Source organism: Cnephaeus nilssonii, assembly GCF_951640355.1.
Source record: "Cnephaeus nilssonii genome assembly, chromosome: 15".
Classification (NCBI taxonomy): Eukaryota; Metazoa; Chordata; class Mammalia; order Chiroptera; family Vespertilionidae; genus Cnephaeus; species Cnephaeus nilssonii.
Window position 1 is genome coordinate 56,667,122 of NC_137086.1, and position 14,023 is coordinate 56,681,144.

Below are 14,023 nucleotides of genomic sequence, written 5' to 3' on the forward strand. Positions count from 1 at the left end.
ATGGTTTTACATATTTTTATAACATGCCTTAATATGCAGAAGATTTTAACTGTAACAGACAGCAAAGTAGCTGCAAAAACTAAGGTAAATTTTGAAGTTAATTTACTTAGGTAACAATTGGTTGAAGTTAATAAATTTAGAGTTCTTTTAGATTTATTCAATACTCTTTTCAATTTGATAGGATACTACTGAGTTAACACAAGAGTTGGTGAATTTATTTGACTTGGACATAGTTTTGAAAATGTTATACCTTTGCTTTAAACCTAAGTTAATTCTTCTAATAAAATCACCCTGTTTTGTTATTGTGCATGTGATTATTAAAGAAAAATGTTTACTTGGTATCTGATTCAGTTATTGAAAATTTTTTACATATGTGGGAGCAAATTGGGTATATAAATCTTTTTTTAAGCATAAATTTTTATGTAATCTAAATACAGAACAAGGGGATTGCAATAAAAATTTAGTGCCTGAATTAAGATGTGCTGGAAATGTAAAATACACACCAGATTTTGAAGACTCCGTATAAAAACAAAACCTGAAATATATCACTCATTTTTCAAATATTAATTACATGTCAGAATGAAATTTTGGATTATTTGATTAAATAAAATATATGATTAAGATAAACAGCACCTGTTTCTTTGTACTAGTTTTAATGTGGCTACTAGGAAATTTAAAGTCACATGTGGCTAGCATTCTATTTCTGTTGGACAGCGCTGGCCCTCAGGATCACCTTCATTTCCTAAACGAAACCAAGACCAGTTTCTGCAGGAAGTTCTTTGATTTGTCCCATTTCCTCATAAGCCCGTTTGGAAGGAAATCATGCCTGGAGGCTTATTTACATCTCCAGGGGAGAAATACTCACAAGAGGAAAAGAGAGCAACCTGAGGCAGAAGAAAAGCCCTTCAGGGCTCTGAGTCTGTGGCCTTGGGCCGCGATGAATCTCTGACACTCCCTGTGATGCGGCAAGGTGCCTGCAGTCCAGGGCCAGGGTAAGATCCTAGTAGAAACCCTCTGGGGGCTGCCCAGTGGCACTGTCCCTGGTCCTCTGGGTACAGGCTGGCATCATCCTGGCTCAGCTGCGACGGCCCTGCACAATCCAGCTGTCCTCTGTGAGCTGCCATCTAAGATGCCTTTTTTTTTTTTTAAACTCTCCGAGCCCTTTTGAGCCATGCAAAATTATGGGAAAGAGACAAAATGATAAAGGGAACCATCACCCCCTGGAATGACTACCCTCCCTCTCAGGATACCCGAGAGAATAAAGGGCACGTGTGAAGATGAGGACAACCCCAGTCTACATAAGTCAAGACGTCGCATGCCACCGAGGGGCAAAGAGCAGGTGTGATCACCATCAGCCCCACTTTACAGATGGCCACTGGGAGTCAGCCTGGCGCTGTCCAAGGTCCCCGAGAACAGACAACTACTCAGACCTGGTCATGTAGTCCTGTACTTCGCACTCCACCTCAGTATAGTAGTTGCTGAACATGCAAATACTCAGAATAGTTTCCTACAGCATCCTCTGTTCTCACCCATAAAAGCAAAATTCTACCTTTATCTTTATAGGAAAAAATTATAGTAGAGAAAATATTAAATAAACATTTTATATTAATTTCTAAATGACGGGTCCGGGTGAGGCCCTGGGCCCCTGGATCCGGGTGAGCCTGGCCCCGGGTCCGGGTGAGGCCGTGGGCCCCAGGATCTGGGTGAGCCTGGCCCCGGGTCCGGGTGAGGCCGCGGGCCCCTGGATCCGGGTGAGCCTGGCCCCGGGTCCGGGTGGGGCCGTGGGCCCCTGGATCCGGGTGAGCCTGGCCCCGGGTCCGGGTGAGGCCCTGGGCCCCTGGATCCGGGTGAGCCTGGCCCCGGGTCCGGGTGAGGCCGTGGGCCCCAGGATCCGGGTGAGCCTGGCCCCGGGTCCGGGTGAGGCCCTGGGCCCCTGGAACCGGGTGAGCCTGGCCCCGGGTCCGGGTGAGGCCGTGGGCCCCTGGATCCGGGTGAGCCTGGCCCCGGGTCCGGGTGAGGCCCTGGGCCCCTGGATCCGGGTGAGCCTGGCCCCGGGTCCGGGTGAGGCCGTGGGCCCCTGGATCCGGGTGAGCCTGGCCCCGGGTCCGGGTGAGGCCCTGGGCCCCTGGATCCGGGTGAGCCTGGCCCCGGGTCCGGGTGAGGCCCTGGGCCCCTGGATCCGGGTGAGCCTGGCCACGGGTCCGGGTGAGGCCGTGGGCCCCAGGATCCGGGTGAGCCTGGCCCCGGGTCCGGGTGAGGCCGCGGGCCCCTGGATCCGGGTGAGCCTGGCCCCGGGTCCGGGTGGGGCCGCGGGCCCCTGGATCCGGGTGAGCCTGGCCCCGGGTCCGGGTGAGGCCCTGGGCCCCTGGATCCGGGTGAGCCTGGCCCCGGGTCCGGGTGAGGCCGTGGGCCCCAGGATCCGGGTGAGCCTGGCCCCGGGTCCGGGTGAGGCCCTGGGCCCCTGGAACCGGGTGAGCCTGGCCCCGGGTCCGGGTGAGGCCGTGGGCCCCTGGATCCGGGTGAGCCTGGCCCCGGGTCCGGGTGAGGCCCTGGGCCCCTGGATCCGGGTGAGCCTGGCCCCGGGTCCGGGTGAGGCCGTGGGCCCCTGGATCCGGGAGAGCCTGGCCCCGGGTCCGGGTGAGGCCGTGGGCCCCCGGATACGGGTGAGCCTGACCCCGGGTCCGGGTGAGGCTGTGGGCCCGTGGATCCGGGTGAGCCTGGCCCCGGGTCGTGGACCCCTGGATCCGGGTGAGCCTGGCCCCGGGTCCGGGTGAGGCCGCGGGCCCCTGGATCCGGGTGAGCCTGGCCCCGGGTCCGGGTGAGGCCGCGGGCCCCTGGATCCGGGAGAGCCTGGCCCCGGATCCGGGTGAGGCAGTGGGCCCCTGGATCCGGGTGAGCCTGGCCCCGGGTCCGGCCGAGACCAAACCAGAGGGAGTCGAACCTGCAATACCACCATTTGTCCACCATCCAGACCTGAGGGGTCAGTGCCAACATATACTCATAAGGAACTGGTGGACATTGATATTGGGTCTCAAAAGAACTGTTGGTCCAGAAAGAAACTCACTACTGACTGATTCATTTGCCTGTCAGCATAACTATTATTGCTCGTCGCACATTCAATTCTTATAAGTACATCTCTAGTGACACATGATTTTGCTCATCTAGGGGAAATGATGAACAACATGGACTGATGAACAAGAACAGAACCAGAAACAAGGAGACATCGATCGGACTATCGGGCCTCAGAGGGAGGATAGGGGAGGGTGGGGGGAGGGGGGAGAGATCAACCAAAGGTCTTGTGTGCATGCATAAGAGCCTAACCAATGGTTAAGTCCAACAGGAGGTTGGGGCATCCATGGGGAGGGATGTGGGATGGGAATGGGGGGATGAGGACAAATATGTGACACCTTAATCAATAAAGAAATTAAAAAAAAAAAAAATTTCTAAATGAATAATCTGGACAATCATGTCTCACTTCTAGTTCTAGTTAAAGAATCTTTTGCATCTAACATGTAATAAATGTGTAATCAGAAGACTTCAGCCCTAGCTGGTTTGGCTCAGTGGATAGAGCATTGGCCTGTGGACTGAAGGGTCCTGGGTTCGATTCCGATCAAGTGGACATGCCCGGGTTGCAGGCTCGATTCCCAGTAGAGGGCATGCAGGAGGCAGTCTATCAATGATTCACATCACTGATGTTTCTATCTCTCTCTCTCTCTCTTCCTCTCTGAAATCAATAATTATATATATACTAGAAGCCCGATGCACGAAGATTCGTGCCAGAATGGGCCTTCCTCTCCCTGGCTGCCGGCACCGCTTTCGCTCTGGTCCGGAGCTGCCTTTCTACCTTCCTACACTGCTCAGAGGCCTAGAGCGGCCGGGGACGGGGCGGGATGCTTGGTGGCGTGTATGCAAATTAACCGCCATCTTTGTTGGTTACTCACTCCTGATTGGCTGTGGGCATCACGAAGGTATGGTCAATTAGCATGTTTGTCTATTATTAGGTAAGATAAATATATCAGAAGACTTCAGAAAGCGTGTCTCCCTTAGGAGTAGCCAGCAAACCCCCTCACCGAGAGAAATGGATACTAAGTCACTGGGGCCAGTGAGTCTGAACAAAAAGAGGGGCATATTCCTGTGAAGACTGTACCTTTAAATGTCTAGAGTCTAGAAAGAATGAGTGGGGAAAGAGCAGGTGCAGTGTCATCCACGTGAGCGACTTGTTTGGCTACGCACACATGTTCACTCGGCGCCATGGGAAGGACAATGGAGACCTGCCACAGCAGCCCTGATTTGAGAGGCCATAGCCACCTTCCCTACTGAAATGGTAACATCCGCAGTGATGACCACCACAACAGCAATAACAATAACCTTTCATTTATACAGCGGGAACTCTGAGGCGGGCATTATTCAAAGCTTCCACATAAATTAACTCAATCCTGACAACAATCCTGAGGCAGATCCTATTATTGTCCCTAATTTACAGAGAAGGCAACTGAGGCACAGAGTCACATGCTCCCTATGAACCCCTGTGCCCCACATTTTACACGCATCACCTTTATCCATCCTCACAACCACCTATGAGGGACATAGTGGGACTTAGAGGGAGGAGGAAATTTGCCTCAACTAATCCGAGGGAAAGCTGAGATCACAAGGTCAGCGGATAATATCGCTTCCTCTACCTTAGGACACTGTTCTTATGACACCTGCCATCACCCAACCTCGCCGAGAGGGGCAGTGCAGCAGATGCAGTTCTGCCCTCCAGGTGTCCTTTCTAAGGGGACCCTGGCTCCCATGAGCCGCTGCCAAGGTCTTGTGCACGCCCCTTCTCCAGGGACCAGCTGTGCCCAGAAATGCCCCACTTCTCCCCATAGCCAATGGCTGACCGATGCTGGAGTACAAAATACATCCCCAATCCATCACTTACACCATAAAACCCATCCCAGGAGCTGCTTTTGGGAGCCTCACTCAGAGACAGACAGACAGATTCTGTCAAGTGCTAGATGGCAGGATTCTGGGTTGCAATCCAAGTAGTTTAGAGGAAGCACCAGAACGGATATGTGTTGGCTTTTTAAGTAAAAAGTATTTTGCCCTTAAAAAATAACCCCACATTTCTTCCTTAAGTGCTTCATGATGAAAGCGAACACCATTTATGTAAAAAAAAAATCAAGGTTTTAAGGAACACTTACTTCACTAAAGAAGCTTTGCGACACAGTTTGTCCGCCCCCCTGTAGTAGTTCACCAACTGCACCAGCCCAGGCTCGTGACCTGTGGAGGAAAGGGAGGCTCAGAGGGGGCCAGGCCCGGGGGGCCACCCGGCTCAGGAGAGGAAACAGCTGTGTCACGCCCGGCGCTTTCTCCCTTTCAGGACTGGGGGTTGGACAGGAACGATTCTGCTGCCCTGCCCCGGCACGGCCCTTGCCTCAGCATCCCACTGGCCCACTCAGCCTCCCCGTGGGGGAGATTATAATATCCACATCCCAGAGCTGCCTGAGACCACTGCCGCCTGTTTGTCCTTCTATATCACCTCTCCCAGATCCCCTTCCTGGCTTAATATACTGACTGATAAGTTATCTCTGTAGAGTTAGGATGTCAGCAGAGTCACACTCCTGACCTCCCAGCCTTTTCCCTATAGCCATCAGGGGAGGCAGCAGAATGGACGCTCCTGCTCTCCAGCGCGTCTGCCTCTGCGGGCTCCTAAGAAAGCCACCAGAAGGCGAGGGGAGGCAGTGGGAAGGCCACATCCACAAACTCTGAAGCCTGAGGACTTTCCTCTGTGCATCATCCCACAGGGAAACACATTTTCACTAGGTCTTATGGCAAGTCCCCTCCTCCATCAATTTAGAGCAGAAAGGATACAAATAAAAACAAAAGCCTGGATTTAGTTTAAAATCCTAACCAAATGCACTGAATTTCCAGCAACAAAAACAAAAGTAAAACCAAAGAAAGGGAGTTTGAGTTGACGCTGCCAGAGGTATGAATAATAGCTCTGAGAACAGTAGACAACTGAACACAGTTTCTGGCGCTGCCTGGCTGTCACCAGCTCCCTGGATCACTCCTGGGCTGCCTACCCTTTCCCCCCTTGGCCCAGGCATCTTGAGCCTTTACCTGATTTTTCCTCGGGGGTTGTGTGGTGCACTTTAAGAAAAATATGCCTACAGTGAAGGCATAAAACCATGTTGGTTGTGGGATGCTGCTTGCTTCCTTTTCCACAAACGCCAGACGTTTCCTGCTCACCTGCCGACTTGGTGGACCCGCTGGGTGGTTTCTGCTCCTTCCTAGACCTGAGCACCACAGCAATGCCATCTACCTGCTTCAGCCCTGGCAGAGCCAGGTGTGTTTTTAACACTAGGATCCCAGCTAAGCTTTGACAGTCAGGCACTGCAGACAGGAAGGAAGTCGGGCAGGAGGGGAAGAGGACGGAGCAAGGAGGAAATAAGCATTCCCGACTGTAAGCAGAGTTTCTTCCCCTTTGAGGGAAGGTTTCCCTGTGCAGGGGCTTCTGGGGGAGACAGTTAACAGAAGGTGATCTCCAGGCAATTGCCCATATTCCAAGATGTCTGGGGGTTAGAACCAAGCCTACCCTGCGTCAAAAACTTGTATAATCATTAAAAAGTGGGGGGAAGGTGGGGACAAAACAAACAAAATAGTGGTTCATGGTCCCTTCCAAAGAAAGAAACGGCAGTAAAGGCGGTGTGGCCACACCCTTCATTCCCCGAACCACAGACTGCACAGTCCCATGCAAAGGCTCTGAGCTCAGACAGCCAGCTGGGTCCTGAAGGCCTGTTCCAGTCTCTGTCCCTGCATCCTCCTCACCCTGACCACACCTATTTCTAGAAACTGTTTCCTCTCTTGGACACAGAATACTGCTCTGCCTGGCTGCCCTCCAAAGCAGAGATGGCTTTTCTTCATTCTCCAGTCTCTGAGTGGGTCTCTGGCCTATGACTTGGCCCCCACCGCAGGGGATTTTGGCAGGGAACATGGCTACCAGGGCAGAGGCTGCAATTTCTGGTGACTGCATAGAGGAGAGGCCATGAGGCTACACGCAGGTCAGTGGGATGTGAGCTGAAGTCCCTGTACAACTTCTGGATTACGTCATCTGAAGAGGAGGGGGGTGGTCCACGCCCCACCCCCCTCCACAGCCGGCAAAGTGCGCCTGGTGGTGCCAAGCCAGCTCCCACCGCGTGAATGAAGCAGGGCAGAGGGAGAGCCCAGCGCCGAGTAAAATGTGCGTGCAACGCCCGCTGCGCCCCACACTTGTGAACACGCGTTCTTTGGGGAAGCTCAAGGACGGGCTGGAATCTCACGTCCCCGCCCTGCCCTGGGCTCCCGTCAGAAGCTCCTGCTTTTGGAGTTCAGGTCTTTCCCCGGCCCCTGGCGGGTCATCTGAGCCCGGGGAGCGGGATCCTCGGGGTTTTCACCACACAGTGCCCTTCCCGCGCCCGCACAGGCCGGAGCAATTCCCAGCCAGATGTCACCGGCTCCAGCTCCCAGCCCCGCGCTCAGCCCAGACCTGCCCGATGGGGCGCCAGGCGTGGGGATGCAAAGAGGGGCCGCGCGGATCCGGGATAGGGGGGCGTCTGGCAGGAGATGGGTGGGGGTCCCACCTGACGATGGGGGCGTCGGCCCCAGGGATGTGCAGGTGGGGGCCGCGCGGTGACTCGGGTCCAAATCCATCCCGAAGACGGACATTAAGAAGGATGGTTCAGACCTGTAGGGTCCGCGCCTGATCTGCCGGGTGAGCGAGGGGGGAAGTTCTGTGGCCTTAACACAAAAGCGCCGGCTCCAGCGGGCCGGCCGGGGCGGGGCGGGGCGGGGCGGGGCGGGGCGGGGGCGCGGGCGGGCGCGGGGATGCTCACCCAGTCTCCCGAAGGGCAGCCGGTTCCGCTCGCCCAGCATCAGATTGAACCTGGGGTTGTCCCGCCGCAGCCTCTTCCAGTGGCCGGAGGCGACCAGCAGCCGGGAGACCTCAGCGTACACGCTGCTGTTCTCGTCGCGAACCACGAAGGTGAACATGGCGAGGCCGCCGGCGCAGGGCGCGGGGACCAGCGGCTCCGCGTGGAACCCGCCGCACAGAGCCCAGGCCCCGGCCCCCGCGTCCACGCCAGGCACCAGGGTCCCCGCCCCGCGCGCAGGCCCCGGCGCCGCAGCCTCGCCCCGCCCCTCCCCGGCGCCGGAGACTCACAACTCCGGCCACGCCCCGGCCCCGCGCGTCCCCGCTTCCCCGGGGCCGGGCGCACAGGCCCCAGTTCCCGCGTTCCCGCCCAGCGAACCCGGCCCGGCGCACAGGCCCCCACAGTCCGGCCCCCACAGTCCGGCCCCCCCACTCCGGCCGTTCTCCGCCCCCGGGGGTCCCCACCACCAGAGTCCCCGCCCCGCGCCCCGCCCCGCCCCTTGCGTATCTGGGGTCCCCGCCCCTTGCGTATCTGGGGTCTCCGCCCCGCGCGGTCCCGCCCTCGCCCCGGGATCCGGCTGGGCGGCTGGAGGGGCAGGGCGTTGTGTGCCAGCGCAGGGCCTGCAAGGGGCGTGGGGAGGCGCGCTGGAGAGGAACCCGGGACGCGTCCTCCGCAGCCCAGGGTCACAGCTGGGGACGGTGCTTGCAGAAGAGTGATTCTCCACTACTATTTTATTTTATTTTTAAAATTTATTTTTATTGTTGACAGTATTACAGATGTTCCCCATGTCCCCTCTTTGCCCTCCCCCCTCCACCCCAGGCCTTCACAGTATTATTGTCTGTGTCCATGGGTTATGCATGTAAGGAGTATCCCAAACCATGTATACACACTCTTTGAATAGTTATAAAGGCCGTGTTTATTAAAACGCATTTCATTTTCAAAATGGAGCTATCAGTTGTTAAAGTGTGTGCACATTTGGGGGGGACACCCTGTATGCATCTAAATGCTTTGGTTAATCTCTTGCCATTCCCCCACCCCCTAAAACAGGGGTCCTCAAACTTTTTAAACAGGGGCCAGTTCACTGTCCCTCAGACCGTTGGAGGGCCGGACTATAGTTTAAAAAAAACAAGGAACAAATTCCTATGCACACTGCACATATCTTATTTTGAAGTAAAAAAACAAAATGGCAAGAACACCCGCATGTGGCCCGCGGGCCGTAGTTTGAGGACGCCTGCCCTAAAATCTGTCCGTCTGTTCCATGCATCCATGTCTTTGGACCTATTTTTGTTCCTCAATTTATTTTGTTCATTACATTCCACATATAGTGAGATCATGTGATACTTGTCTTTCTCTGACTGGCTTATTTTGCTTAGCATAATAATCTCCAGGTCCATCCATGATGTCTCAAAGGGTAAGAGAGCCTTCTTTTTACAGCTGCATAGCATTTCGTTGTGTAGATGTACCACAGCTTTGTTATCCAATCATCTGCTGACGGGCACTTGGACTGTTTCCAGATCTTAGCTATTGTAAATAACACTGCTATGAACATAGGGGTGCATTCTTTTGAATTGGTGTTTCGGGATTCTTAGGATATATTCCCAGAAGTGCGATCTCTGGGTTAAAGGCAGTTCCCGTTTTAATTTTTTGAGGAAACTCCATATTGTTTTTCATTGTGGCTGCACCAGTCTGCATTCCCATCAACCGTGCACCATTTTCCCACTTGTTGTTTGTTGATTTGATGATAGCCACTCTGGCAGGTGTGAGGTGATACCTAATTATTGTTTTTATTTGAATCTCTCTGATGATCAGTGATTTGGAGCATTTTTTCATATGTCTCTTGGCCACTTTGGAGAAGTGTCTATTCAGGTACTTTGCCCACTTTTTAACTGGATTGTTGGTGTTCCTTTTGTTGAGTTGTATGAATTCTTTATATATTTTGGAAATTAACCTCAATCAGATGTATCATTGGTGAATATGTTTTCCCGCACAGTGGGTTCCCTTTTCATTCTGAGGATGGTTGGGGCCTCAGAAGTTTTGTTTTTATCCTTAAAATGTCTCTTTAAGCTGTGTCCAAGATGTGTGTCCTTTCTCTTCCTGCTTTAGGACCACGCAGAACCCAGAGTGTTTGGTGGCTGTGGTTCTTTGGGGTCGAGGCTTCTTTCACCTGCTGAGACCCCCTGGGTGTCGCTCAGCGGGGGGACTTGAGTCTCTCTGGAGGACTGGATCCTGCACAGGCCCCAGGAGCCCGGGCCGCTGCCCGCCCCCACACTGACAGGCACTGGCTCCTTGCTTCCCCTTCTCCGGACCTAGATTTCCTCTTCTGAGTGGGTGAATAAGTCTTTAAAGTCCCTTCAATTTTTGGTGCATTTGACGGACAAAGAAACTTCCAACCTCTCTCATAAATTATCTACATCAGCCACGCGCCTCACATGTTTACTCTTCTTTACATAAAGAACACTCCGCGTCATCGCCACCTCATCGTGAGTTCCCTGAGTATTGTAAAGGCGCCTTCTCTCTCCCATTTCTGCCTGTGTTCCCTGGGGTGGGAACGTGCCTGTTTGGCTTAGCGCCCCCCCCCCCCCCCCCCCCCCCGCCCCTCTGCCACCACCTGAAGGCGTTCCCAGCTGTGGGAAGCTTGCTATGGGGCCGGCTCCAAAATGCTGAGTGCTCACACCTCCCAGCCTGGGCCCTCCATGCAGCAGGGATAAGGCTTTGGCTTCCTCACCCCTCCATGGGTCTGTGGGAACCAGGCTCGCCCAACAGGACTACGGCCTCTCTTTTGCCATGGTGATTGGTTTAACATAGGAAAGTGATTCAAATCTGCCCAATCTGATTTTCTTTGGAATTTTTCTACCAGAGCTATGGAGAGAGACTCGCCACCTCTCAACGGGAGTTGCTTAGCGGGGAGATTGTGTGGGACACCTTGCAGCTCTCCTGAAATCTTACAGAGGGAGGACTTTGTAAGAATTCATCTTACCATCCCTTTGCATTAGGCCTGGCCATGTGGACATTATGTTCTTGTCAACGGAGTGTAAAGAGTGATATACCTTTCTTCCTAGTCTGGACCTTAGATTTGAGCATGCCTTCTCCCTCGCCTGGAGGCAGGACGTACAGTCAATAACACTAGAGGAACCAAAGGTGTAAGAAATTTACCAAGACTCATTATATGCTGGGCCTTAACAAATTTCAAAGGATCCAAAGAATTTTGAACATTTTCTACGACCTCCGTGGAGCTAAGCTGCTTGGAAATTAAGTAATACACTTTTAAAAATTGAGACATCCTTGACATATTTCATTCTATTTGTTTTAGGTGTGCAACATAATGATTGACTAATGAAAACTGTGCGGTCCCTACACTGAAAACTACAAAATGTAAATTTTAAAGCACAAAATAAATGGAAGAATATACCACGTTCAAAATGGGAAGACTCAGAATTGTTAAGCTGTTGATTGTTGCCAAGTGACCTGTAGATCCAGTGCAATCCTAAACAAAATGGCTGCAGAACTCTGTGTGGAAGAGGACAAGGCAATTCAAAATTTATCCAGAAATGCAAAGGACCAAGAATAGCAAAGGCAATCTTGAAGGAGAAAGTTGGAGGACTCACACTATCAGATATCAAGACCTGTGAGCCCAGCCGGTATGGCCCAGTAGCTGAGCGTCAACCTATGAACCACAAGGTCATGGTTCGATTCCCGGTCAGGGCATTAAAAAAAAGGACTGTGACACATAGTATTTAACTACAAAGCTGTAGTAATTGAGAAAGTATGGTTTTGGCACGGGAGAGGCAGACCAATGGAAAACAACCCACATATGTATAGTCACTTGGTTCATGATAGAGGTGACATCAGTGGGAGAAATGATGGACTTTTTGATAAATGGAGCTAGGTCACTGCATATCCACTGGAAGACACAATTAATCTCAAGCTCTATCACACAGAATCAGTGGCAGATTCATTGCAATCTGATGACTCTAAATTTGAAAGGTAAAGCAATAATGCTTTTAAGATTAAAAAAAAAAAAAAGCAGAAAAACCTTTGTGATTTTATACTAGGAAAATATTTGTTAAAAAATACCACAGAGCCAAAACCGGTTTGGCTCAGTGGATAGAGTGTCAGCCTTCGGACTGAGGGGTCCCAGGTTCGATTCCGGTCAGGGGCATGTATCTTGGTTGAGGGCACATCCCCAGTAGGGGGTGTGCAGGAGGCAGCTAATCGATGTTTCTCTCTCATTGATGTTTCTAGCTCTCTATCCCTCTCCCTTCCTCTCTGTAAAGAATCAATAAAATATATATATTAAAAAAATACCACAGAATTGCCCTATTTGGTTTGGCTCAGTGGATAGAGCATCGGCCTGCGGACTCAAGGGTCCCAAGTTCGATTCCTGTCAAGGGCATGTACCTAGGTTTCGGGCACATACCCAGTGGGGAGTGTGCAGGAGGCAGCTGATCGATGTTTCTCTCTCATCAATGTTTCTAACTCTCTATCCCTCTCTGTAAAAAGAAATCAATAAAATATATTTGAAAAAATACCACAGAAGTCTCTAGGAATTAGAAAAACTGATAAATAGGCAACTTTAAAATTAAGAACTTTCACTCATCAAAAGACATCATCCTATATAATAAAACCCTAATACAAAAATCGACCTAACGCCGGAATGACAAGCACTGACCAACAGAGGGCAGACACTCCCAGAGGGAGGCAACTGGCAGTGATGGGGGACGGGGGCGGGGGCGGGGGGGCAGCCAGCAGGCAGCGCCAGGCTGCCAGCCAAGGCGGGTGCCAGCGGGGGGCCCCCTGATCTCCCCACCTGTTGGTTGCCCCACACATAGCCCTGATTGCCAGCCAGGCCTAGGGACCCTATCTTATATATTGGGAACAGTCTCCTAGATTTAAAAATTAAAACCTGGCAAGGTTACTCTAACACTGAAAAAAAAAACCACACACAGGATGATGCAGCGATGACATGCATGGACTTTAGCTTATACATTTTGTGGTCAGCCCTGATTGTGACACTTATAACTGTGTGACAAAGCCAATTTACTTAACTTCTCTCTACTTCACTTTTTCCATCCATAAGATGAGGAAAATGGTACCACTGCCTCAGAAGGATCATGTTATGTAGGTACTTCTTTTCATAACCAGGGCAAAAAAAGTAGCTGCCCATACAACAGCAAGATGCCTTTCACCTGTATGAAAAGTATGATCACTGGTGCATGCAGCGTCCCGGATTTCGAGAGGGATGTCTGACTGCTGGTTTAGGCCCCACATCCCGCAAGGGGTCCCATATTGTGAGAGGACACAGGCCGGCCTGAGGGAACCACCCCCCAGCACCCCCCCTCCATGTGTAAGAATTTTGTGCACCGGGCCTCTAGTCAAGAAAATAAAAAGGAAACCCATAGAGCAGAATGTGATGTTTGAGTGTGTGTTGTGTACAAGGAATTACAAATTAATCATAAAGGGACTGGCAAGCCAGTTAACAAAAGAACTGAGTTGGGCTAGGCCTGTGGGCATGTGTGCCTGTGGCTGGGGTCTGGGGGGCAAAAAAGCCTATGGCACCAGGTATTCCCAGGTGGTCTCCCATCCAAGTGCTAAACAGGCCCAATCCTGTTTGGCTTCTGAGATCAGACAAGATCAGGTGAGTTCAGGGCGCTGTGGCCCTGGGCACTGAGAGCAGCCTCCAGGAGCCCCAAGAGCCGGGGCCTGGCCTCCAGGACCCTCAGCCCTGGCCGCACCTGAGCTGTGCTCTCCCTCCCCCTCGCTGGGACCAGACCTCTCCCTGAGCCCTTTAGCTGCCCTGAGCCCTTTAGCTGCCCCTCGCCCACCTTCTGCGCTTCCAAAGGGTGCAGGAGGGCACTCCCTTTGTGGGTGGGATTCCCTGGGAAACACGGAAGGGGGTGCCCTCTGCAAAGGGGCAGGACAGAGCCCACTAAGGATCGTGAAAGGTGGCGGGGGTGGTGGGGGATGGGTGGCTTCCCTCTGGGGCATGGGATTCCCTTTGCAGGTTGGTGGGGGGTAGGGGGAGTGGGGGTGGGTACCTCCCTCCGCAGCAGGGGGATTTGTTCAATTTCCTCCTGTTTCAGGGGAGCTGGGTTCCCAGAGGGGCGCTTGGGGCTTCCACCCTGGCATGCGGG

At 52.7% G+C, this 14,023-nt stretch overlaps 1 protein-coding gene across 1 annotated transcript in view; it reads right to left on the minus strand.

The window, feature by feature from the left end:
* Positions 1 to 8,198, minus strand: part of TTL (tubulin tyrosine ligase) — a 28,660-nt gene extending 20,462 nt beyond the window's left edge. Inside the window, exons 1-2 of the mRNA XM_079792837.1 lie at positions 7,857 to 8,198; positions 5,187 to 5,265 (exon numbers count right to left, since the gene is read on the minus strand). Coding sequence (XP_079648963.1) covers positions 5,187 to 5,265; positions 7,857 to 8,013 — 236 coding nt within the window. The 5' untranslated portion in view covers positions 8,014 to 8,198. The remainder of the gene's footprint in view (positions 1 to 5,186; positions 5,266 to 7,856) is intronic.
* Between the last annotated feature and the right edge of the window lie 5,825 nt (positions 8,199 to 14,023).